At 47.1% G+C, this 27,041-nt stretch overlaps 1 protein-coding gene across 3 annotated transcripts in view; it reads left to right on the top strand.

Moving 5' to 3' along the window:
• The window catches only part of SH3RF1 (SH3 domain containing ring finger 1), a 157,105-nt gene extending 130,905 nt beyond the window's left edge, over positions 1–26,200 (top strand). For all 3 annotated transcript variants that reach the window (XM_036890933.2, XM_036890931.2, XM_036890932.2), the window contains 3 exons: positions 486–781; positions 16,835–17,076; positions 24,093–26,200. In XM_036890933.2, the coding sequence (XP_036746828.2) occupies positions 486–781; positions 16,835–17,076; positions 24,093–24,261 (707 nt within the window). In that variant the 3' untranslated portion in view covers positions 24,262–26,200. The remainder of the gene's footprint in view (positions 1–485; positions 782–16,834; positions 17,077–24,092) is intronic.
• Positions 26,201–27,041: the final 841 nt, after the last annotated feature.

Raw genomic sequence — 27,041 nt, 5'->3', positions numbered from 1 at the left:
TTGGTGAACTTGGGCACAGGTCTGTTTTAGACCCAGTGGGGTCTTAAAGTTTCCCCTTTCTATGGTCCTGGAAAACTACTGAGAGTCTTGGGTAACAATGTTGGATACACTGTAAATTCTATCAGAAAAAAACAAAAGAAGGAAAATAGTTAATAAGGAAAGAGTAATTTCACAAAAGGACGGAGAGCCAACCCAACTGGACACTGTAGAGTGCCAGCAGAAACTGGCTCTGTGTCCGCAGTTCCGTGCAAAGGCCCTCCTGGAGCTACAGCTGAGCTTCAGGTACTCACCAGGTCCAGGAAAATGTATCTAGAGGCCCAGGTAAGACGAAGGGCCTTGCGACCGTCACACGTCCATCGTTTATTGTAAAGATGCAATAGCGGCCTTTCTTTCACTGTGGTTTGCTGAGGTGAAGTGACTCATGGTTTGTTGAGAAGCATTTGCTAGACGTTGAGTTGTGCTGTGTCCCTCCTGTCATCTACTAGTGGCGGCGCACAGCCAGGAGCGCCCTACGGCGGCAGTGACGCCCATCCAGGCCCAGAGCTCCGGCCACCTGGGCCCAGCTGCCCACACGGCCGCTGTCAGTGTGGGCTGGGTCGGTGCCCCCCTGGCCTGCGCTCCAGCCACTGCGCTGACCTCCCCGAGCATCACCACCTCCTCCCTGGAGACCGAGCCGGGCGGCCGGGTGGCAACCATCGTCCCTGGACCCCCTGCCTCTCCCGACAGCACCTCAGCAGCTGGTGGGAGCAGTTCAGCCTTCAAGCCAGACAAGGATAGCAAGGTAAGACTGGCGTCCCATCTCGCTGCTGTCCGGCCCATGCCTCTGCTCATGGAAGGATATGTTGCTCAGCGACCCTGTGGGTGCATGTGTGTGAGTCACCCTGCCAGGCGCTGGGGTCTCACTCCTCTGCATCTCAGCACCCACTGGTCGCCAGGCCCCTGCCGGGTGCGGGAGGCCACGGTGCCTAAGACCTGGTCACTTCTCAGCAGCTCACCTCTGGGGGGACCTTCCCATTTAGTCACGCATCCTTCCATTTTGCTGTCCTTACGGCTTCTGTTCAGTTTTGCTTCTTGATAAGAGTTCTGGGGGAAAAATTTAATATACAAATATGTGGATCAAAAGTGTTATTTGTGGGTTTATATTTTTCTACAGTAATTTGATTATTATCAACATGGATACTTTTTTCTCGACTTGAAATATAGGAAAAGTTGTTTTTGAAATCCACAGATCTTTTAAAAAATCTAATTTGGGGGAAATTGCAGAGAAGATATGAATGTAAAGGTGCGTTTGAAAGACTAACCTATGGTCGTGTTTGGAGACAAAGGGAGGCTGGTGGTGATTAGATGTGAACAGAAGTCTGGTGACAGCACTGTGATGGTGACCTTCCTCCTAGTGTTGCCTGCATGTCCCCTAAAGCCATAGGCCAGGGCTGGGAAACTTCAGGGGAATTGTAAACTCTTAGCCACCTGGTTCAGTGGTCATATATGGTGCTCTCTCTATTTAAATGGCTAGGTGAGCCTGTAAATTGGAGTTTATAAGGAAATAAACTTTACAGCCTACTAAAAAGTTAATATTTAATTGTTGGGTTAATATAAGCATTTTTGAAAAAGATTGGTATCAGTTCAGTGTTTATAATTAACTATGTTAAACCTGTTCTCAAGCTGACCCATTCAACTTTGTCAATATCTTTTTAAGAAATGGTTTATAGTTTAGATTTTAAGGTTTGGGGACAGAACCTGTCAGGGCCCTCGTCACCGAGGAGAACAGGGACTGTGCAGCCCCTGCCCTCCCAGGAAAGAATCCAATCGAAAAGAATCCAATTTCTCTGAGGCTTGAAGAGGACCTGTGTTAGAGTTGTTCCTCCCCAAAGATCCCCACGGCCTAACCCCTGAAATCTGAGAATGTGATGCTTGCATAGGAAAGGGGGGTTTTACAAGTATGATTAAAATTAAAGGTCTTGCCGTGAGGGACCATCCTCGGTTACCCAGGCGGGTCCCATACGGTCACGGTGGGAGGCAGAGAGGTGATGTGGCATCAGAAGCAGAGATGAGAGTGACTGGGGGAAGGAGCCACAAGCCAAGAAAGGGAAGCAGCTCCTACAGTCCCGGAAAGGCAAGGAAACCCTTGTCTGGGGCCTCCGGGAGGCGCGCGGCCCCAGTTCTCAGCGGGAAGTTTGCGGTGGTGGGTCACAGCTGGCGATGCGGCCCTGACGGGCTCTCCTGCTAGAACCCGGCCTGGACGGGTGGCCGAGGTCTGTTTGGACACCCCGTGACCACGAGTGCCCTGTCGCCAGAGTGCCCCATGCCTTTTTTTTCACCTTCATTTTGAGGAGCTTCATAGCAAATGTTAATCTCCTTTGTATATAATGCCTTGATTTCAGGGTTTTCTTCCTTTTCTTAAGGCTACAAAGCGTTTTCATCATCCCTCATGTCACAGATTACAGATTTTCCCTTCCTAAATGTACCGCCTCACTTACTGTCACAGGAGAGGTTAGCAGATGCCCGCTGAGACCTCCGTGTCCCTTGCTTTCTCCCCCCGAAGGGGAGCAGCGGCCCCGTCGCTCCGACTGTCACTGTCGGCAGGCGTGTCCTGGGGAGCAGGGCCCCCCCTGAGGCTCCCCTCTTCCTGAGAGCGCCTCTCGCTCAGTCCAGTGTTCTAGCGTTTTCCAGCTGCCCTGCGGAGTGTGCTTTGTTGCCGTCTTTGAAAACCAGGCCTGCACGTGCCCTCTGGCCCCAGGCTCCCCAGGACCTGTCACAGGCTGTCCGGCTCTTTTCTGCTATTATTTTTCTGCCTCGTAGACGTTCCTCTCTCAGTCCCAGCCTCCTCGTCGAGGTTTGCTCCTCCCTCCCAGGCTGGAGATGGTCCTTCCCTGTCTTCCCGCCACCCGCGAGCCGCCATCCATCCCGAGCCGCAGTTGGTCGCCTTGCTGCTTGTTTCAGCTCTAAAGCAGCCCCCGTCCTGTTTTATTTCCGTCCACAGCCCTCCTGCGGGCCAGCATCTGTGCTTCTTACGGGCTCTTCTCGTGATCGTTTTGTAAAAGACCCAATGTGAGCTCGTCAGGCCGCTCCCTGGAGGGTCCCATCGGTGGCTCTGCACCCCCACCTGCAGTTGTGGGGAGCATCACCCCCATTCCTCTCGAACTTCTTCCCTTTTGAGTTGCAGGCCCTGCATATATTTTCTCTGATCTTTTGCCATCTGTGCTTCCAGACCTCAGAGCTCAAATCCGATGGCCACATGCCCTCCCTGGGTGCCTGCTTCTAAGTTCTCAGTGTTTCTGCTTCACGCACCGAATCTCCCTGCCCATTACCTGGCCACTGCCTTTCTCCTAGTTGATCAGATTTACATCCACAGTTAGATTGAATTTTCAGCAGCTCAAGGAAAAAGAGTATCAGACATTCTAGTTTTAGTCGAGATTTCCAGTAAGCTGGAAATTCCCGTGTCCCTCCCTCATCTCTCAGCCACTTTGAGATCAGCGTCATCCGGTCACTCACACGCTCGGCAGGATGCGGCCCTCTCATCTCTGTACAGTAGCTGTGCCGTGGGCTGCCCCTGGTGCCCATGGGGGCACACGACTTCTCCACATGCCCACGGGGCCGTGCACCTCCTCACTAACGGGGCTGTTCCTTGTGAACAGTATTTGAAAGTCCTATCTCAGCCTCAGGAACCTTTTCTTTGTCCCTGACTTAAAATCTCCAGCTAATTGTGTCTGGTAACTGCATTCCTTGGTTTGGTAAATAAGCATCTGAAACCGTACTGTATCTCCAAATAACGTCTCAGTGATTGCTCGACATTCTGGACCTTTCTGCCATTGTCATTCTTTCCGTAAGATCCCTGATGTCTTCTACAGTTACCAGTTTAGCAGCTTTATCTGGACATTTTTCTAACTTCACATTCAGCCTAAAGACATCATTATTTAATTAGCTAGTTTCCAGGCATATGTGCCTCCCCATCCTTGTGAGATACTCTATATGTATATTGTTTACTATGTTTTCTTACTATAAAAAGTTTATTAGAAATACTTATTTAGATGTTAGAGAAAATCCAAACATCCAAACGGAAAATGGGTTTCAAAGAAAGTCACTAATACTAGGGTGTACATATATTTTTCCTTATATATCAAAATATAATATTATTTTGATATATTAAGCTTTCATTGCGAAAATGAAATCTTTGTCTTCAGCATCAATTATGTAATTGTTCTTATATTCGCCGAATTCTTTTAAAAGATAAATTGAGGCATATTAGGAATTTTAAGAGTTTATTTAAGCAAATAATGTTCAGATGAGATAGCACCCAGCCAGAAGTGTGTAGGCGCACCGTACCTGGGAACCCGGGCAGGACTCGTGGAGAAGGTGTCAGAGACGGCAGTCGCCTGATTGGCTGGTTGTGATCGGCTGTCCTTGCATTTAATATTTTGACCTTGGGGCCTTTACAGGCTTCTGATTTGGTTTGCTGACATAGGCTGATGAGGTTAGACCTGCTCAGTATGATGGCCTCTAATGGTTTGATTGATTCAACTGTTCGAACTATCACATCAGAGAAAGAAGAAACTGTCCAGTATCCCCACCCCCACCCCGGGAGCTTTCACGTCTTGCCTCTGCCTTAATAGTCTCTAGGCAGGTCTGAAGTCGTCTCTGACACTGTCATCACTGCCATGCTGCCTGCAGGGCGGGTCTCCACCCTGTCCCTGTCCCGCACGTGTCCTAACAGGTGGCACGCCTGCAGGTCAGCCATGAGAGGCCGGTGTCTGCACCTCATGCCCCCGCCCATGGGCCTGATGGCTCCCCTGAGCGAGCCACGGGTCTTGTTCAGAAATTTGCTGTTTGAGGACCTTTGCTCTGGGTTTTCTTAAGCGGAGGGTCTGTCTAGTTCTTAAACACCCATTTCCTTTTCCGAACTTGTCCTGAAGTCCCTACTGACTGCCTTCTTTGCTCACATGATTTCCCTTCCTCCTACTTCTTATTTCACTGTCAGGAACAAAACGGTCTGTGGGCTTCACCATTTCATTACCTTAAGGAGAAGCCGCCTGCCCTGGTAAGTGGCCTGACTCATGTTTCTGCCCCTGCGAATGGCTGGGATCCAGACCAGGTCTGAACAGTGTCGATCTGCACTCGGAGTTCAGCTCAGGGGCCTTAACTGATCTGCAGCCTGTAGGAAACGTACCTGCTCGTACCACTGCACTGGGTGGGTTTGCTTCTAGAGACGTTGCTTCCACTGAGCTCATGAAGAGAAGAGCAGGGGCCCATGGCTCAAGCTCCCTTCCGCCCCCCCTTACTGGCAGTGTGACTTTAGGGGAGCTTAGGGAGGCTTAGGCAGTGAGAACAATAGTGATTCCTATCTCACGAGGTGCGTGTGAGGAGCAAAAATCCTTGTAAAAGCGTTTAACTGGATTCTTGAACCATGTGGTGTTAGCTATTTCTAGAATTTCACATGACCTTTCCCGCTGTCTACACACTTTCTTAAAAAAGCCGTTCCTGAGCCCCCACACTTGGTCATCCCCTCCCATGACTGCTTTATTTTTCTGCAGAGCCTGATGTGTGTCTGTGGAGAACATGAGCTCCTTGTCTTGTCCACTCTTACATCCCCAGAGCTTAGCACATTGTTGGTTCATGTTCGATACTTAATAAATATTTGTTGAAAGGGAGAGTGATCATTATTAGACAATCGTGAATTAGGTTTTTGAGATTTCTTACCTAAGGAACTGTGACTGGTTGTTGGGAGTCTGTCTGGCTATGTAGATTTTGGATACTCTGTGACCCAGAAAACCATTCATCTTTTGCTATATTCTATGTACATCTGAGGGCAAGGAGAGGAAAATTAAGTGGGTAGAATGTGGCTAATTGTGCTCAAATAAAATTTATTCTTGCCTGGGAAGGAGCTCTGACTTGCTGTTTTGTGTAATGTACTCACCCTCTGTTGGGTGACTAATACTGGTTGAGTTGATGTTCAGAAATTGTGTTTATATTTAAAAATTACTTTTTCTGGTTATCTGGTGGTTATTTTCTGACCCAGATAGTTCTTTTTTAAATATGAGATGTAGTTTTAAATCATCAAGTCTTCTGTAGAGAAAATTATGACTATAAAAACATTTCATCTAGGCATAATTTCTTGAAAAACCCACAGGAAGAATTATTAAGGTTTGTTAAAAAATATGCCTTTTTCATGCGTGCTAACATTACATTTAAAACACTGCTGAAGCAGTCTTCATTTATCTGTAGTTTTTATTTCTGCTGGAGGATTTTGAAAAACAAAGGTGCAAAACTCTCTCTGGCAGCACATTGTTCTGCTGAGGTAGAAAACATCAGAATATGGTATCAAAAGCACCGCTCCTTGGACCTGGGCTGCCTCGTCTGTGGGGTAGCACCCCCACCCCGGCTGGGACACCTGATCCTCCGCCTTCTGCCCCGAGGGCAGTGGGCACCCCTGATGATGATAGCACCCCTGTAGACATTGTTAAAGCAAGCTGCATTTAATGTGTTTAATCATTTCAGAAGAGCAAGTCATCTTCCTTCTTAATCACTTTAGAGTCTGTTCCCTGAGCACCATTCGGTTAACTGTATTTTTCTGAGTGCCCGGAATGGAGCTTTTCAGAAACATCTTCCTCTGTGGCTTGCTGAGACTGTAATTTATCAGTGGGCTTGATGTTCTCGGTGGACCTCTGGGGGTCCAGGGATGAGAGTGTGCTTCGTGTGTCATGGCGGGAAGGGCGGAGGTTGAGGCTGACTGCTCCTGTAAGGGTGAGTTCTTGGATCGCCTTCTTTCCCAGATCATCTTTCAGCCCTCCAGACTTCAGGCTCCCTTCTGGAAGTGTGGTGGTGGCTTTTCATCAGCCCACTTCCTTGGCCCCTGAGGGAGGGAAGTCTCTCTCGGTGCTGGGCCTCCCAGTGCAAACTCCCCTCTCCTGCTCCCATAGCCCTGGGCCTGGCCGGGCATTTCCTGTCTCCCGCCCTCCAGCCCAGCCCCGGGCTCCCGTGTAATCAGATGCATGGGACTCAGGCATGGCACTCAGGTAGTCGGGTTTGTAGGCCATCTGGTGGATGCAGGGTAGCCCCAGGAAAACGTGAAGCTGAATGAAGCAAAAGGTGGCATGGTGAGTAGACCAGCCTTGAAGAGAAACCGCACAGACCTCCTGGGAGCTTGGGGCAGGGGGCTGCCAGGTTGGCCCTGAGCCTCAGCAGATGTAGGGGCAGTGCTCCCTGTCCTGTCCACTCCCTCGGTCACAAGCCCGAGGGTTAGCTTGGCTGTGAGCACGGAGGTAAATGGGCCTCTGCCCCCAGGGTGCTCTTCCGTCACCGGGGGAGTGATCACTTGGCCGCCTCTGCAGCCTGTCTCTGATGGACCTGGGTTACCATGGCAGCAGCCCCTTTCTCCCAAAGGACTTTTGCTGCGTGTGAACTAACATCTTCCCAAGAGAAATTCCTCAGAAAAATTCCTTCAGTCTCCTTGTGGGCCCCTCGTCATTCTGTCTCCGTATCAGTGGACAGAGTCAGTCCAGTTCGCCCACAGTGATTGCCTACAGAATCATTTCTCCATGAAATGTTTTGTTTTCAAGCGATGTTTCCATTCAGAGAAGTTTATTATGTAGTTGACATCTTAGTAAAACACTTTAAAATGATGACTGTTACCTATGCTTGGTGATCAGAAAGAACACTGGTGCTCAGGGTTTGGGAACGCCAGAGAGCTGGCTGTAGACGTGGTTTCTGTAGCAAAGAGCGGAGTGTGGAACGAGGCAGGTTCATGAGATGGCTTCTGGGGTGAGATTGCTGGGGAAAAGCCTTTTTTGTACATTTGCTTGCAGAGAGAGGCATAAAGCTGTTTTTTTTTTTGTTTATTTTTTTGTAGATAATTATTTTTTATTGAAGGGTAGTTGACGCACAGTATTACATTACATTAGTTTCAGGTGTACAACACAGTGATAAAACATTTATATACATAATTCTAGGTTCCAGCTATCACTCTACCAAGCTGTTACAATATCTTGACTATATTCCTTATGCTATACATTACATCCCGGTTACTTATTTATTTTACCATTGGAACTCTGTCCTTTTTTCTTTTTTTTTTTTTTTTGTGAGGGCATCTCTCATATTTATTGATCAAATGGTTGTTAACAACAATAAAATTCTGTATAGGGGAGTCAATGCTCAATGCACAATCATTAATCCTCCCCAAGCCTAATTTTCGTCAGTCTGCAATCTTCTGAGGCATAACAAACAAGTTCTTACATGTAGAACAAATTCTTACATAATGAATAAGTTACATAGTGAACAGTACAAGGGCAGTCATCACAGAAACTTTCGGTTTTGCTCATGCATTATGAACTATAAACAGTCAGTTCAAATATGAATACTCATTTGGTTTTTATACTTGATTTATATGTGGATACTACACTTCTCTCTTTATTATTATTATTTTTAATAAAATGCTGAAGTGGTAGGTAGATACAAGATAAAGGTAGAAAACATAGTTTAGTGTTGTAAGAGAGCAAATGTAGATGATCAGGTGTGTGCCTGTAGACTATGTGTTAATCCAAGCTAGACCAGGGCAATAAAACATCCACGGATGCAGAAGATTTCTCTCAGAACAGGGGGGGTGAGGTTCTAAGCCTCACCTCTGTTGATCCCCAATTTCTCACCTGATGGCCCCCCTGCGACTGTGCCTGTCTTAGGTTGTTCCTCCCTTGAGGAATCTTACCCGTCTCTGGCTAGCCAGTCATCTTCCGGGGCCATACAGGGAAATGTTAAGTTGGTAAGTGAGAGAGAAGCCTTATTGTTTGAAAAGGTTAGCTTTTTACTTCTTTGCATATTTATGCCCTGTGGCTTCTATGCCCAGCATTTGTCTTGAGGTATCTTTACCACTTGGAAGAATTATGATACTCGGTAAATTTGATATGAGGCACGAATTCTATTTAAGGGTTGTAATTAGGAAGGAAGAAGAAAAGCTATAGAAGTAGCAGGCGGAAGAAAACATAGGAAGATTGATTATTTCTTTGATATATCTTCTTGTAGAGTAACTTCAGCATGTACAGGTTTTAAGCTACTACTTAAATTGCACACACACATTAACATAATAGGAGTATAGTTACATAACCAAAGCATATCTGTAATTACCAGCCATCTGCAGTGAAACCAAGAAAACCAGTTAGGCACCTTAGGCATTTGTGAAAACTTATCTATGATATGGTGGATGTTGTCCAACTGAACTTGAACAGTCTGAGAGAAATCAGACAAATTAAAACAACCCATTCCTGGGGACTGTTCACATGCCATATGTTTTTTTAACAGTAAATAGTCTGTAGTTGTAAGACTTTGGAGTGCTACAATTTGCACTTCTCCAAATTCTTGGTTGAGTTCCAACAGTATAGATCCAGTCCAATTTTGTTGTTTTACTGTATGCACAGGCCAGCTTAGATATCTCCTTCCTCATTCCCATGGCAAGTCCAGGAACTGGTGGGATGAGTGCATCTACAGCTGTAGCAGTGCGTGGATCTTTGTTGGGATTTTTTGATGATCATCTTCTGGCATGAGTCTTCCAGAGAGTGCAGATGTTGGAAGTTCTTTTTCATATCGTATCTTAGTTCATTTTCGGGGTAGCCCAATTAGGCTTTGATCCTCTGTATAAACACAAACAGACCCTTTGCCTACACTTTTATATGCCCTTTATACCCTTGTGTAGAACTCGTTGGAGGTTACCACACAGGAACTGCCCTTTTTTTTTTTTTTTTTTTTTTTGCTATCACTAATCTACACTTACATGACGAATATTATGTTTACTAGGCTCTCCCCTATACCAGGTCTCCCCTATAAACCCCTTTACAGTCACTGTCCATCAGCATAGCAAAATGTTGTAGAATCACTACTTGCCTTCTCTGTGTTGTACAGCCCTCCCTTTTCTCCTACCCCCCCATGCATGTTAATCTTAATACTCCCCTACTTCTCCCCCCCTTATCCCTCCCTACCCACCCATCCTCCCCAGTCCCTTTCCCTTTGGTACCTGTTAGTCCATTCTTGAGTTCTGTGATTCTGGTGCTGTTTTGTTCCTTCAGTTTTTCCTTTGTTCTTATATTCCACAGATAAGTGAAATCATTTGGTATTTCTCTTTCTCCGCTTGGCTTGTTTCACTGAGCATAATACCCTCCAGCTCCATCCATGTTGCTGCAAATGATTGGATTTGCCCTTTTCTTATGGCTGAGTAGTATTCCATTGTGTATATGTACCACATCTTCTTTATCCATTCATCTATTGATGGACATTTAGGTTGCTTCCAATTCTTGGCTATTGTAAATAGAGCTGCAATAAACATAGGGGTGCATCTGTCTTTCTCAAACTTGATTGCTGCGTTCTTAGGGTAAATTCCTAGGAGTGGAATTCCTGGGTCAAATGGTAAGTCTGTTTTGAGCATTTTGATGTACCTCCATACTGCTTTCCACAATGGTTGAACTAACTTACATTCCCACCAGCAGTGTAGGAGGGTTCCCCTTTCTCCACAGCCTCGCCAACATTTGTTGTTGTTTGTCTTTTGGATGGCAGCCATCCTTACTGGTGTGAGGTGATACCTCATTGTAGTTTTAATTTGCATTTCTCTGATAATTAGCGATGTGGAGCATCTTTTCATGTGTCTGTTGGCCATCTGTATTTCTTTTTTGGAGAACTGTCTGTTCAGTTCCTCTGCCCATTTTTTAATTGGGTTATTTGTTTTTTGTTTGTTGAGGCGTGTGAGCTCTTTATATATTCTGGACGTCAAGCCTTTATCGGATGTGTCATTTTCAAATATATTCTCCCATACTGTAGGGATCCTTCTTGTTCTATTGATGGTGTCTTTTGCTGTACAGAAGCTTTTCAGCTTAATATAGTCCCACTTACTCATTTTTGCTGTTGTTTTCCTTGCCCGGGGAGATATGTTCAAGAAGAGGTCACTCATGTTTATGTCTAAGAGGTTTTTGCCTATGTTTTTTTCCAAGAGTTTAATGGTTTCTTACATTCAGGTCTTTGATCCATTTTGAGTTTACTTTTGTATATGCGGTTAGACAATGGTCCAGTTTCATTCTCCTACATGTAGCTGTCCAGTTTTGCCAGCACCACCTGTTGAAGAGACTGTCATTTCGCCATTGTATGTCCATGGCTCCTTTATCAAATATTAATTGACCATATATGTCTGGGTTAATGTCTGGATTCTCTAGTCTGTTCCATTGGTCTGTGGCTCTGCTCTTGTGCCAGTACCAAATTGTCTTGATTACTATGGCTTTATAGTAGAGCTTGAAGTTGGGGAGTGAGATCCCCCCTACTTTATTCTTCTTTCTCAGGATTGCTTTGGCTATTCGGGGTCTTTGGTGTTTCCATATGAATTTTTGAATTATTTGTTCCAGTTCATTGAAGAATGTTGCTGGTAGTTTCATAGGGATTGCATCAAATCTGTATATTGCTTTGGGCAGGATGGCCATTTTGACGATATTAATTCTTCCTAGCCACGAGCATGGGATGAGTTTCCATCTGTTAGTGTCCCCTTTAATTTCTCTTAAGAGTGACTTGTAGTTTTCAGAGTATAAGTCTTTCACTTCTTTGGTTAGGTTTATTCCTAGGTATTTTATTTTTTTTGATGCAATTGTGAATGGAGTTGTTTTCCTGATTTCTCTTTCTGTTGGTTCATTGTTAGTATATAGGAAAGCCACAGATTTCTCTGTGTTGATTTTGTATCCTGCAACTTTGCTGTATTCCGATATCAGTTCTAGTAGTTTTGGGGTGGAGTCTTTAGGGTTTTTTATGTACAGTATCATGTCATCTGCCAATAGTGACAGTTTAACTTCTTCTTTACCAATCTGGATTCCTTGTATTTCTTTATTTTGTCTGATTGCCGTGGCTAGGACCTCCAGTACTATGTTAAATAACAGTGGAGAGAGTGGGCATCCCTGTCTAGTTCCCGATCTCAGAGGAAATGCTTTCAGCCTCTCGCTGTTCAATATAATGTTGGCTGTGGGTTTATCATAGATGGCCTTTATTATGTTGAGGTACTTGCCCTCTATTCCCATTTTGCTGAGAGTTTTTAACATAAATGGATGTTGAACTTTGTCAAATGCTTTTTCAGCATCTATGGAGATGATCATGTGGTTTTTGTCTTTCTTTTTGTTGATGTGGTGGATGATGTTGATGGACTTTCGAATGTTGTACCATCCTTGCATCCCTGGGATGAATCCCACTTGGTCATGGTGTACGATGGTTTTGATGTATTTTTGAATTCGGTTTGCTAAAATTTTGTTGAGTATTTTTGCATCTACGTTCATCAGGGATATTGGTCTATAGTTTTCGTTTTTGGTGGTGTCTTTGCCTGGTTTTGGTATTAGGGTGATGTTAGCTTCATAGAATGAGTTTGGGAGTATCCCCTCCTCTTCTATTTCTTGGAAAACTTTAAGGAGAATGGGTATTATGTCTTCCCTGTATGTCTGATAAAATTCCGAGGTAAATCCATCTGGCCCGGGGGTTTTGTTCTTTGGTAGTTTTTTGATTACCGCTTCAATTTCGTTGCTGGTAATTGGTGTGTTTCGATTTTCTGTTTCTTCCTGGGTCAATCTTGGAAGGTTGTATTTTTCTAGGAAGTTGTCCATTTCTCCTAGGTTTCCCAGCTTGTTAGCATATAGGTTTTCATAGTATTCTCCAATAATTCTTTGCATTTCCGTGGGGTCCGTCGTGATTTTTCCTTTCTCGTTTCTGATACTGTTGATTTGTGTTGACTCTCTTTTCTTCTTAATAAGTCTGGCTAGAGGCTTATCGATTTTGTTTATTTTCTCGAAGAACCAGCTCTTGGTTTCATTGATTTTTGCTATTGTTTTATTCTTCTCAATTTTATTTATTTCTTCTCTGATCTTTATTATGTCCCTCCTTCTGCTGACCTTAGGCCTCATCTGTTCTTCTTTTTCCAATTTCGATAATTGTGACATTAGACCATTCATTTGGGATTGCTCTTCCTTTTTTAAATATGCTTGGATTGCTATATACTTTCCTCTTAAGACTGCTTTTGCTGTGTCCCACAGAGGTTGGGGCTTAGTTTTGTTGTTGTCATTTGTTTCCATATATTGCTGGATCTCCATTTTGATTTGGTCATTGATCCATTGATTATTTAGGAGCGTGTTGTTAAGCCTCCATGTGTTCGTGAGCCTCTTTGCTTTCTTTGTACAGTTTATTTCTAGTTTTATGCCTTTGTGGTCTGAAAAGTTGGTTGGTAGGATTTCAATCATTTGGAATTTACTGAGGCTCTTTTTGTGGCCTAGTATGTGGTCTATTCTGGAGAATGTTCCATGTGCACTTGAGAAGAATGTATATCCTGTTGCTTTTGGATGTAGAGTTCTATAGATGTCTATTAGGTCCATCTGCTCTACTGTGTTGTTCAGTGCTTCCGTGTCCTTACTTATTTTCTGCCCAGTGGATCTATCCTTTGGGGTGAGTGGTGTGTTGAAGTCTCCTAGAATGAATGCATTGCAGTCTATATCCCCCTTTAGTTCTGTTAGTATTTGTTTCACATATGCTGGTGCTCCTGTGTTGGGAGCATATATATTTAGAATGGTTATATCCTCTTGTTTGACTGAGCCCTTTATCATTATGTAGTGTCCTTCTTTATCTCTTGTTACTTTCTTTGTTTTGAAGTCTATTTTGTCTGATATTAGTACTGCAAACCCTGCTCTCTTCTCGCTGTTGTTTGCTTGAAATATGTTTTTCCATCCCTTGACTTTTAGTCTGTACATGTCTTTGGGTTTGAGGTGAGTTTCCTGTAAGCAGCATATAGATGGGTCTTGCTTTTTTATCCATTCTGTTACTCTATGTCTTTTGATTGGTGCATTCAGCCCATTAACATTTAGGGTGACTATTGAAAGATATGTACTTATTGCCATTGCAGGCTTTAAATTCGTGGTTACCAAAGGTTCAAGGTTAGCCTCTTTAGTATCTTACTGCCTAACTTAGCTCGCTTATTGAGCTGTTATATACACTGTCTGGAGATTCTTTTCTTCTCTCCCTTCTTGTTCCTCCTCCTCGATTCTTCATATGTTGGGTGTTTTGTGCTGTGCTCCTTCTAGGAGTGCTCCCATCTAGAGCAGTCCCTGTAAGATGTTCTGTAGAGGTGGTTTGTGGAAAGCAAATTCCCTCAGCTTTTTTTTGTCTGGGAATTGTTTAATCCCGCCATCATATTTAAATGATAGTCATGCTGGATACAGTATCGTTGGTTCAAGGCCCTTCTGTTTCATTGTATTAAATATATCATGCCATTCTCTTCTGGCCTGTAGGGTTTCTGTCGAGAAGTCTGATGTTAGCCTGATGGGTTTTCCTTTATAGGTGACCTTTTTCTCTCTAGCTGCCTTTAAAACTCTTTCCTTGTCCTTTGATCTTTGCCATTTTAATTATTATGTGTCTTGGTGTTGTCCTCCTTGGATCCTTTCTGTTGGGGGTTCTGTGTATTTCCATGGTCTGATCGATTATTTCCTCCCCCAGTTTGGGGAAGTTTTCAGCAATTATTTCTTCCAAGATACTTTCCATCCCTTTTCCTCTCTCGTCTTCTTCTGGTACCCCTCTAATATGGATATTGTTCCTTTTGGATTGGTCACACAGTTCTCTTAATATTGTTTCATTCCTGGAGATCCTTTTGTCTCTCTCTATGTCAGCTTCTATGCATTCCTGTTCTCTGATTTCAATTCCATTAATGGCCTCTTGCATTCTATCCATTCTGCTTATAAACCCTTCCAGAGTTTGTTTCATTTCTGCGATCTCCTTTCTGGCATCTGTGATCTCCCTCCGGACTTCATCCCATTTCTCTTGCATACTTCTCTGCATCTCTGTCAGCATGTTTATGATTCTTATTTTGAATTCTTTTTCAGGGAGACTGGTTAGGTCTGTCTCCTTCTCTGGTGTTGTCTCTGTGATCTTTGTCTGCCTGTAGCTTTGCCTTTTCATGGTGATAGGAATAGTGTGCAGAACTGGGACGAGTGACGGCTGGAAGGACTTCCTTTCTTGTTGGTTTGTGGCCCTCCTCTCCTGGGAGAACAGCGGCCTCTAGTGGCTTGTGCTGCGCAGCTGCGCGCAGACAGGGCTTCTGCTTCCTGCCCGGCTGCTATGGAGTTAATCTCCGCTGTTGCTGTGGGCGTGGCCTGGCTCGGGCAGCTGCTCCAAAGTGGTGGAGTCGCGTTGGAGCAGGAGCGGCTGGGAGGCTATTTATCTCCGTAAGGGGCCTCCCTGCTCCCTGCAGCCCAGGGGTTAGGGTGCCCAGAGATCCCGGATTCCCTACCTCTGGATTAAGTGACCCGCCCTGCCCCTTTAAGACTTCCAAAAAGCACCCGCCTAAACAAAACAACCACCACCAAAAAAAAAGAAAAATTTTTAAATTAAAAAAAAAAAAATTTTTTTTAATTAAAAAAAAAAGGTGGCTGCTCGTTTTTCTTTATTCTCTGGTGCCAGCCTCCGGCCTCTACTCACCGGTCTTGCTGCCCTGTTTCCCTAGTATTGGGGTCCCTATCCCTTTAAGACTTCCAAAAAGCGCTCGCCAAAACAAAACAAAACAAAAAATTGGTCGTGCGCTTTTCTTATGTCCTCCGGCGCCCAGCCTCCGGTGCCCACTCACTGTTCTTGCTGCCCTGTTTCCCCAGTATCCAGGGCCCCCTGGGCACGTACTGTGTCTGCGCTCTGGCCCGGATGGCGGGGGCTGGGTGCTCGGCAGTCCTGGGCTCCGTCTCCCTCCCGCTCTGCCTGCTCTTCTCCCGCCGGGAGCTGGGGGGAGGGGCGCTCGGCTCCCGCGGGGCCGGGGCTTGTATCTTACCCCCTTTGCCAGGCGCTGGGTTCTCTCAGGTGCGGATGTGGTCTGGATGTTGTCCTGTGTCCTCTGGTCTTTATTCTAGGAAGGGTTGTCTTTGTTATATTTTCATAGATATATGTGGTTTTGGGAGGAGATTTCCGCTGCTCTACTCACGCCGCCATCTTCCGCCCAGCCCTCCATAAAGCTGTTTTTTTATTATACTGAAGCTTTATTTTAAATTGTGTGAAGTTGTGTTTGGCTTTCTAATCCAGGAGATACTTGCACGATAGAAATGGGTTGACTTCTGTCCTTATTGACTTGTTATATTTCATCAGGGCGGCGACATGTGGGAAGTGGTTGAGCCCTTAACCCTGGTGAAGACATAAATCCCCGTAAATGATAAGAATCTAGTCTGCACACGGAAAGCGAAATGCTATTAGGTTTATGTTTATTTCAGTATGAAGGAATTAGAGATAGGATAGGCATAATTTCAGGAAATTAAATCTTATTCTGAAATATCTGTTTTTGTCCTCAAATGTCTGCTGCCTTCCCCAAGCCGAAATGTGAACCGCTGAGGTTTCTTTTCCTCTTTTTCCTCTGCTTGTTCTGCTCCAGTAGAAGGCAGTGAACAGAGGCGCATCCCAGACCAGCAAGGGCGCGGGAGGGGAGCCGGGCGAGGGGCCGGGTTAGCTTCCTGTACTGAGGGGCCGGGCTGACGCCCTGCAGGTTGAGGGAGAGGGCCTGGGATGACACCCTGCAGGCGGGGTGGCATGGGGGTCTCGCTGACGCCCTGCATGCGTGGTGGCATGGGGGTCACGCTGATGCCCTGCTGGCAGGGTGGCATGGGGTGCGGGCTGACACCCTGCAGGTCAGGGGTGACATGGGTCTGGGCTGACGCCCTGCAGGCGGGGTGGCATGGGGCCGGGCCGACGCCCTGCAGGTCAGGTGCCGGCCCGAGAATGACCCAGTGCCTGCAGGAACACCGACCCCCAGCTCCCCGGGGTCCCGAGCACCCCAGTCCTTAGGCCCTGTTCCCAGCCCCCCCTCACGTCCTTTCTTTTCCAGAAAGAGAAGAAGGGCCTGCGGAAGCTGCTGGCGGGCGCGTCCGGCAAGCGCAGGGCACGGGCCTCCCCGCCAGCCTCGCCCACCCCGGACGCGGAGCTGGGCCCGGACCGGGATGCGGAGCCGCCGATCACCCAGGACGCAGCGCCGCGCAGGGAGCCCGCCGCGCCCGTGGCGCCCCCGCCGCGCCTGCCCTGCTCCTCGCTGGGCCTGGGGACCGAGGCCAGGCCCACAGCCTGCGAGCGGTGAGTGCGGAGGGGGGCTGGGGCCCATGGGGCGCCCCTCCTCTGCGGCCTCCCCTCGTTTCCCCTGGAAAAGCGCCCGGGTTGCCACGGATGCCGTCGGTCAGGCACGTGCACGTCCTTCCCGCGTCCGCCCAGCCGCCGGGCCCCTGTCCTTCCTTTGCCTTCTTGTTGGAGGTGGTCTGGCACCTGCTGCCTGTGGGGTGGCCGGGCATCCTGCCCGCTGGAGGATTCTCCCTTTACCCTTCCCCAGCCGGGCGGTGCCTAGGCATGCAGACGCCCCCAGCTGAGTGCCAGTCGCCCTACACTCGGAGCAGGGGGCCGGTCTCATGGAGTCTGGCCCTGGGCAGTGACTACAAACGCGGCGCTCTGTTTGATGCAGCCGCAGGGGCCCTGGGAGTGTGCAGGGCGGAAAATTTACTTAGCAAGACAAATGTCAGCTAGGATTATATGAATTAAAAATGAAGCATGTTGCTTGGCCAGGGAGTATCATGAAGTACTGTAAAAATAGCAGACCATTTTCACAGTGCAGGCACACACACACACACATTTGTTTTACAGTGTCATCTGCTTTTAGTGTTTCTGCAAGCTTTGTAACCTCTGTCCCAGAATTTCATAAATAAAACACATTTCTCATTTGTAGAGGTTTTGCCTTTCATAGCGTTTCCTATATTGCAATTGGAAATCTTACCGTAAAGTGTTACACTTTAACATGTCGTAAAGTCACCTGAACCCCGTATTTCACGTGAACATTTATGCCCACCAAAATATGAGGACTTCATTCATATAATTTGGAGCACATACTTTTTTACCAAAAAAGTAAGCTGGAAAAGAATAAACTTCAAACAACCTATGTGCCTTAAGAACAAAGTACACAACTGAATGTATTTTAGAGTGAGACCAAATAGTTTTGCCATTCTAATCTTTATAAAACCAATTTTGAAATGAGATATTACTCTAAAAAGCATTCCTTCCCCACAAACAAAATCGTTCCCTTTCCCCTCATCTCTTGTGCTCTTAGTGAAGTTTTGGAATTTTGTCCTGAACTCACTCACTCCTTCACTCTGAGTGTCACCTTTTTTCCTGCAATATTACTGCTTTCCAAGGCAGCACCTTCTGGGTCCACTGACATGTTTACTTCCCTTTGGTCACAAAGGCCTCTGCCCTCCTCCCATGTCACCGATCTGCTGCTTTGCCTTCAAGGCCTGAGTCTGTCCTCCCTGTCGTTTGTGGTGTGTGTTACGGCCCTGAGCGGGTAGCTCACTCTGCCCACGCTCTCCCTGGGCGCTGGCGCGGCCCTGCTGCCTCCCTCCCCCAGTAGGCATTCCTTTTCAGTTGCCAGATGTCCTCAGTCTCTGTGGCTTCTGCATTCCAGCCCCTTTCTCTTAAAGGACCTCACTCTGTTTCTGACAGCAGGCTCCTGCTGCTCAGTGCATCTGAAAAGGAGAAATTGCTAATGCAGGCGGGTGATGGTGCCCGCCCGAAGGGCCCTGCACGTCAGATAGGGAGCACAGACAAGTTCATGGTTGGACAGATGGACAAGGGCGAACCTGAATTCTCTGGCTGGCTTTTCATACAACCGTTCCCATTTTTGCAAGTGGGAAAGGGGTCTTTGGAGAAGGTTTCTGCCCAAGTTTATATTTTTATAATCCATATGTTCAATGGAAAATTAAATATAATAGCCAGCCTGCCCAACTTCTCACAGCCCTCTTTTGCCTTCCAACCATGATGGTGATAGTGTTTATTTAACTTGGATTCTTAGGTCTACTTGACTGTAAAGACAATAGGAAAAATGTGTGGAAACAAATAGTGTAGGAAAACATCCTATTATCCACTGGGAATAAAATTCTTTGGCTAATAGAAAGCCACCAAGTATATCATTTAGGGATTACCTGTTTTGATATTTGAAAAATGTCAACACAGTATAAGAAGTAGAAGTACTCAGTGCTAAAAATGAAGGAAGGAAAAATTAACTTTCACATCGGTAGGATTCTTGAAGCACTTTTGGGTCTTACATTCCTTGGTTCACAATCTAACTCCTGCCCTGGCAAAGTGCAGAAGCCTGGGGCTCTTCTGGTAGAATTTTCACCGGTAGAATGTCATAGAACTATCTTTCATTGTATGGTATCGGCACAGTATGAGATGTGATTCACCTACAGGTTGCAGTGAGAACAAGCATGAGATTGCTCTCAAACCGTGACCCTGTCTCATAAATAAGAGCATGTGACTAGGGCAGCCAGGCTGTCAGTGGAAAGAAACATTCGCGTGATGTAAGGACTTAGCAGTCTCATGGTAAGGATGAAACCCGAGGTGCTGGCAGGCCTCAGTGTCGGCCGAGACCACTCTCTGGGGGAGCAGAAATACCCTGTGTGTCTGCTGGAGAGACTGGAGAGAGCACACGAGGAATAACACTGTCCCGGAGGCAGAAAACAATTGATGATGGCAGAAATAATAGAGTAAGTATTTCAGGCTCTATTTTGGAGGGATCGTGGGAAAATAATCAGGAAGTTGCAAAGAGAAAATAGAAATAAAATATTTCAGAAGGGAAGGCAACAAAAGAAAATATGCATGACAGGTTTCTTTTCCAATACTTAAAAAGAAAAAAAAACAAAGGGCTTAAGGAGACACAGCAAGTCATTCTGTGAATAATTGTAAGTCGAGGAGTTAAATCGATAACCACACACCTATAAGCCCATTTCCTCAACTGAAAAAGAACCTATCATCTTTGATCAGGGATTAAGCTGGAACACTTGGAAGCATACAAATTGGATAGAGATAGATTCACAGGCGGTCGGGCTTAACCAGCACGATTAATTTGAGTCGGTGACAGTGACCCCCCTGGGGGAAGTCTGGGCACAGGGCACTGGGATGTGAAGCAGCCACAAAGCGAGCTCGTATGGTGTTCCGGCAGAACACTCGATTGGATGTTAGATTGCTATAGCAGTTGGCAGAAAGCAGTAGATGGTCACCCACCTAGACCCAGGTGATGGGCAGGGTACCCCCAGAGCCACAGGGGTCCGATTTGGGCTGTTCCAGGAGAGACTAGAGACAGACAGGAATGAACTGCCACAGACAGGAGAGAGACCAATAAAGGAAGTAGAGAGTGCACGCTAACAAGCTGCAGGTGCGCGTCTAGCTGAAGCCAGCACGGGGTCTTCCTCTGGCAAGCCTGTTTCCTTAATTCTCCCTGGTGACTGTCTCCAAAAACCGAGTTGGTCACACGGCCACCAAGAGGCAGAGCTGTGGCCACACTATGTTCACCACGTGGCCCCCCAGGGCCTCTGCAGAGGGGGCAGGAGGTGCTTCGGCTATGGGGCTGCCACTCAGCTTTGAAGCTTTTTCTTTTTCTAATCTTTACATCATCTTTATTCACTCAGTCATCTTATTTTTAAAATTGTGGTACAATATACATGAAATTACCGCTTTTTCACATAAGTGGCATTAAGTACCTTGCCACTTGGCGTATGACCACCATCCCCCCCATTGTCCCAAACCGAGACTCTGCACCCGTTAAACACTGACACCTGCCCACCCGTACCCCACCCCAACAGGCCCCACGCTCCTTGCGGCCTGTGTGGGTGTTCTGGGCCCCTCATACCTGGAACTGTGCAATACCTGCCCTTTTGTGTGAGATGTATTTCCCTTAGCATAATGTTTTCAAGGTTCATTCAAGTTGTAGCTTTTGTCAGAATTCCATCCCTTTTTAAGGAGCTTCATACATTTAAAAAAAACAGTTTTACTGTACAGTTAGCCGTCTGTCACTCCTCATGCTTGGAAAGAACTGTCATGTGCCCTGTGCTAAATGGTGTGAGGCATGCAGGTGAATTTACCACCCTCCCGCCCCTCAAGCACCTGTGGTCGGGGAGACTAAATGGGGTAGGGACACGAGCTGCCGGCCAGTCCTGTGTGGGGTGGCGCGGGGACAGGGGGACGGGCAGAGGACGTACCGTGTGGGGGGTGAAGGGGTTGTCCCCAGGGTGCTGGCGGTGCTGACGAGGAGAACAGATGGAATGCGGGCCCGCCTCAGTCACGGGACAGTAGAGCCTTTGGTTCCCCGAAGCCCCGTTCACCTAAAGCCAAGCATGATCCAAGGGAGGCAGAGGGGGACAGGCAGGCGGCAAGGCCTCAGCTGCCCCTTGCGTCCGTCCCTTGGCCTGTGGACGTTCTGCCTGCCTGGCCTCTCCACGCCTGAGAGAGGGGCCAGGGGTGCCCAGCATTCAGCTTTAAGAGTGTTAAAATCTGTGCACAGGCCGCGTCAGGAGGGTCCAGGCAGGATGAGGGCTGGAGGGTCCCCAGGACAGTCTGTTGCCGCCCCACCCGGTCGTCTTCTCGCCGTCAGGACCACGTCACCTTTCCTCTTGATGCTCAGGGCTTCTCCCTTCTCCCCCCAGAGGCCCGTAACTGAGCAACGAGAATGTGCTCCCCTGGGAACTTGGCAGGAGGCTGGTGTTCTTAGCCCAGCAGCAGTTCTGGTTCAAGAAAATTTTGACAAAATTGGTTTAGTGCATTTCATAAAATGCAAATATTAATCTAATTCACTTCAAGTTTTTCAAGAGCTATTTTTGTTCCATGTCACCTTTAAGGCAGCTCACAGAGACCAGTGGGGAATACTTTCCATGACAGATCTACTCTGAATAGTATTTGAGTCAGTTGGACACTTTTTTCCAGAATTAATAAAGCTTTGTTCAAATTTTAACTTGACCCAAATGGCAACTTTTTACGTTGCACATGGATTTGTAGCATCTTTGCATCAGACTTGAGAAGTCTCACCTGGGTCTCTTCTTTTGGAGAAGTTCATGGTGAAATCATCTGTCCTGCTTTGACAGGTGTCAGAAAGCCCAAACTGTGCCATTCTGAAGGCCGTCAGGTCTCACTGTCAGGTGGTCTTCAGGCTGTGGCCTGAGTCTGAGCCCCGGGCAGAGGTGCCAGCTGCTCTCTGGCTCTTCCTTCACCTCCTTGAAGGGCCTAATTTTTTTAGGCCATTTTACACCTCCTTCACCAGGCTGTTGCCTAAGGCATACGATCATGACGGGAGGGCATTCAGGGTGTGGACTGGGAGACAGACAGCGTCCTGAGAGCATCCCACACTTACCATCTCGCTGCAGTGCACGTTGTGCGTAACTACTCACCGCAGTCCGGTGCTCCAGAGGAGAGCCGAGCCGATGGGCCAGCGTTCCTCTGCTCCAGGTGACCTCTGAGGCTGTGTCAGCCCCGGGCCAGGCTGCCCCACAGCGCTGGGCCTCCTCTCTCTTTCCATGCTTGATGGAGCCCTGAGCCTGTTGTCTGTAAATGTTCATGTTTGGATTCACTGAGCCTTTCTCGGAAATCCTAAGCCAGCCTGGTGGGGGCTTCTGGTTCAGGTCTTGAAGGGCCACTTGGTCCGTGTGCCCAAAAGCTCCAGCATCATCTGGACAGCCGCTTGGCTTGGCAGAGACGCCTTTCTTACAGAGTAATAGTCTGGGACTCTATGCGCTCCTTAAGGGGATTCTGGTTTTCATGGGATGGATGTTGATAAAGCCGGCCATCTTCTGAAAGGATTAGGCTCTGATGGGTTTCGTGAGTTTGGGGGCAGTTGTGTAGGGTTTGTTACATCATTTTAAAGCCAAAGCACCCTTTACTTAGAGTCAAGAGTGGGTCCTGTGAGGCGGTAAAGTCCATTCTGACTTTGAAAACTGAATGAAGGTAGAAACTTGAAATCACCTTTATGGCTAAATGTAACATAGCACACACAGACAGATGTATATTCACATTTTCTGGTTGTCCATTGCTATGTAACAGACACCCCCCCCCCCAAGTTTAGCAGCTTAAAACAATACACGTTACGGCCTCTGTGGTTGGGGCTGTTGGAACCGCGCATCTAGGTGCTGTGGCTGAGGATGGTCCTCGAGTCTGCAGCCCAGTAGCCTGAGCCATGGCCAGCAGGAGCGGGGGTACCCCCAGCGTGTCCCTCACGTCGCCATCAGCCTCTTGGCTTTGGCTTTGGGAAGTCCCACACCCTGTGTTCCCTCTGTAGGGATGCTGAGTTTTCCTAGGGAGTGTGATCTGGGAGGAAGTGTGTAGAAGCCACTTGCCTTCAGACATCACACACTGTTGTGTTCCCAGAATTTACAGGTCACACAGTCACCCCAAGCATTGTGGGGCAAGACCGCATGAGAGTATGGCTGCCAGGAGGCAGGGGTCACCAGGGCCACTGTGGAGGCTGGCTGCCATTTGCCCCCTTTTTCCCTGTCACTGGGGAAGGAGAGAGAGCAGTAATGCCAGAAAGATAGAGGAGGTCAAAGGACGTGGAGCGTAAAGCGAGTCACCTGCCCCTGGCTTCCTTGGCCGCAGGTGGAGCCTGCAGAGCAGGGGCACAGACACCGTGAAGCTGGCTGGGCCTCTGGGGGTGCTGACCGAGAGCACCTTTCCCATGGTAGCTGACTCGGGAGGCTGTGGAGGGGCCGATACGGCTGTCAGACTAAGGGGGCTCGGAAGGCTGGCTCACTCCTGGTGGGGCTGCCGTGCCGCTAGTCCCCCTCCCCACCTAGACCTTGGGACAGCCCGGGGGCTTCTTAGGGTTCTGGCCTCCTCCACGTCCAGCCGAAGGCAGGGCTGAGCCCACCCAGCCTGGAGGCGGGCAGTCGCAGGGGCCAGAGCCCACCCACTCGGCTACCTCTCCCAGCCCCAGCCATCAGGTAAGTTCACTCTCCCCCTTGGCCAGGAGGAAGTTCAGAGACGCTTCACCTCCTGGGAAGGTGAATCAGACTTCCCTCTGTGTGGCCAAGACACAGACGCTTGGGGGGACAAGAATCGCGCTGCCTGCCGAGCCCCCTCAGACACACCTGTCTGGGTCAGCAGTAGCAGACTGGCGCGCACATCCCAAGTCCGTGAACACCAAATGTGTGCCAAGGAGAGAGTGAAGGTGTTTTGGGTCGTTTACACACGTTACAAAGAGGCTCCGCTGTTTGCACTTCTGCCTCTGTTTGCGGCGGTGCAGACTGACAGGAAGCCGCCGTGACAGACATCTCTCTCCTTCCCAGGCACCGGGTGGTCGTTTCCTATCCTCCTCAGAGTGAGGCAGAACTTGAACTCAAAGAAGGCGATATTGTGTTTGTTCATAAGAAACGGGAGGACGGCTGGTTCAAAGGCACCCTGCAGCGTAACGGGAAGACTGGCCTGTTCCCGGGAAGCTTTGTGGAGAACATCTGAGGGACCGGCACTGGGAAGGCGTGTGGCCCCACGGCACAGCGCGCACAGAGCAGTCCCACGGAAATGCACGTGTGCGGACGTCCAGGTGACCGAGACGCGCACAGGACTGGTGTGGCCCCGGTGCCTCGCAGCAGTGAGGCCGCTGGCCAGCGTGAAGGAGGCGTGTGTGTGAGTTCGCCTCTGGGTTCTGAGGTGTAAGCTGTGCCTCGACCTGTTGGATTTCCTATACAGAGAAACCTTTTTTAAAAATGATATATAGCTAAAATGGACAATTGTTTACAAGGCTTAACTAATTTATTTGATTTTTTAAACTTGAATTTTTCTTGTAATAGATAAATTCTTTGGATTATGATTTTAAGAAATTATTAATTTATGAGATAATAGCTAAGGAGAAGCTGGATTATCTCCTGTTGAGAGAAAGAGGTTCTTTTTGATGTAGAATGACACCACCCCCGAGCCCCAGCTTCTTCAGGACGGAAAGGCCAGTCCCCGGGGGGCTTTCCTCTTGGGCGAGCACAGCACGTGGGTCAGTGAGTGTCAGTGTGGGTCAGGGCCCCGGGCAACGAGACGGTACTTGGGGAGAGAAGTGGGCAATCCCTGCCTCTCCGGGTGAGTCGGGCATCACCCTTAAGGCCTAGTCCTCAGTTTGACTTTGTGGGTTTTTAATTTCCCTAGAAAGAAGTCAATGGAGTGATAAGAATAAAGCACAACCCTTGAACAAGAGTGTATTCAGGAATATATTTAGTTATATAACAGAAGCAGCTCAGGTCATTGGTTGGAAATTGAGAAAATTGAGAATGGCTGTGAAATGTAATTACCCATTTTGCCCCCAAGCGATCTGCATCCGGATCCAGGACACAGGGAAGCATTTGTGAGATAAGTGATACACTCGTGCTAAAGTCTCGTGCTAAAGTCAAAGGCGGTAAGAACACTGAGAAGTTGACGTTCCCCCGTTGTCCCCAGCACACGTGTCACGTGGTGGCGCAGACTCTGTGTGGTGTGTGCCTTTCATGCAGGTTCCCATTGAGGTCAGTGTGTGCCCAGAAAGTGCCAGTGCAGGTATGAAATGAACCGCTTTCTTTTCTGCACCCGAGGCCACTGCTGACCACGGTCTCTGAGGGTCCCCTCCCTGCCTGCTGAGCCTGCGTGTTATGTCACTTCTTGGACGTCTTCGCCCTCTACTCCCCACTTCAGTCACTCCAGGACCACGCAGTTTTGGGTCTGGGTCCTAAAAACAAAAGGAGGGAGAACAGCCAGTAGTGAATGAAATTGTTGCTACAGTTTACCCGTGAAAAGCAAAAACAAAAACCTTTTCATTTTTTACTTTTAAGAATTATGACTGGGAGATATCACAAGAGATGTCATGGTCTTAAAAAGGTATATTATATGGTTGAAATGAAATCATTCCTAAATTAAACATTTTTTTATATAAGACACTGTATATTATGTTCCTGTATGTTGAATTTTTTTAAAAAAATACTTTACTTGGATATTCATGTAATATATAAAGGTTTGGTGAGCTGAACTTAGGAAAAAAAGCTGGCATCAGCTCTCACCCGTGTAAGTGGGCACCAGTGTGTTGTAATCTTTATTTTGGGAAATCAGTGTATTTTATAAAAAACTTAAAAAGTAAAAAAGACTACTACAGGTTAAGATAATTTTTTTACCTGTCTTTTCTCCACATTTTAAGCTATGTGATGAAGTACCTCTGTTAATAGTTTCCTGGTATGAAGTTCATTAAAATTTCATCTGTTGATAGATCACTTAGATAATATAATGTATGGGTTTTCTATTGGGGTTTTGGAGAGAGTAGATTGAGATTTTGTAACAAGGGCTTGTTACACAGTGATATGGTGATAAAATTGCAATTTATCATTCCTTTTCATGTTAATAGTTTGAAGCCTAGAGAAAATGTTCAAGATTAAAATTTGATGTTCGGGCTTTATGTGTCCCTGTGTCAATCCTTAAATTTCTTTTCTTTTTTTTTTTTAACCTGGGACACATTTGACTTAATTTCTACTTCATAAAAATTCTTTGCATATACCTCCGGTGGAAGATGCCTACAGTTTGGTGGCTGTGATGCGTTTTATCTCTGCAACTAACAAACCTTATTTGGTTATTTAGTCACCCGAAAAGTTTATAGTCTTCTTACAAGAGTCACCTGGGCCTCCTCCCCACATTCCTGCTTGCCTCGCCCGTCCACAGTGACTGACATGGTCTGGTCACAGCTACAAGTTTTATCCTGGCCATGGAAGACCCCCTGACCAGTGGTGTGGTAGCTCGTGGGTCTCAGCAAGGCTTGGGAATGTAATCTTTAGACTCACTATGATTTTACTCTTTCACAGAATGCCAGTAAGTCCTAAGTTAAAAAAGACCCTGTGTGTCATGTTAAAAAAGTTTCCTAATTTAACTTTTAGTTACTATCAAATTACTTGTCAGAATGAAAGCCAAGAATTCTGGGTGGTATCATGGCTTTGCCAAAAGCTGTCTTTGCAAGCCACTGGGCATCTCGAGTGTCACCGTTTCCTCCATGACTGCCCATCTGCCTCGCTGGGTAAAGACGAGGAGCAGATGGTGTCACTGTTTGGAAAGGGCAGTTTTAATATGTGGCATTGTTTTCTCTCTAGTTTCAGATATTTCCTCTCACTCTCTTGGAGGGTACGCATGCAGTGCCTTTCCTGGGTGTGACTGGATTTACAGGGGACACATTAAAGTGACCGCTATGTTTGCAGCCGCTGTGTGTTTCCTTTTCCTGATGAGAATAGGGTGCTTTTCATAAT

The sequence above is a fragment of the Manis pentadactyla genome, chromosome 1 (genome assembly GCF_030020395.1).
Source record: "Manis pentadactyla isolate mManPen7 chromosome 1, mManPen7.hap1, whole genome shotgun sequence".
Lineage (NCBI taxonomy): Eukaryota > Metazoa > Chordata > Mammalia > Pholidota > Manidae > Manis > Manis pentadactyla.
This window is presented reverse-complemented; position numbering and strand designations above follow the sequence as displayed.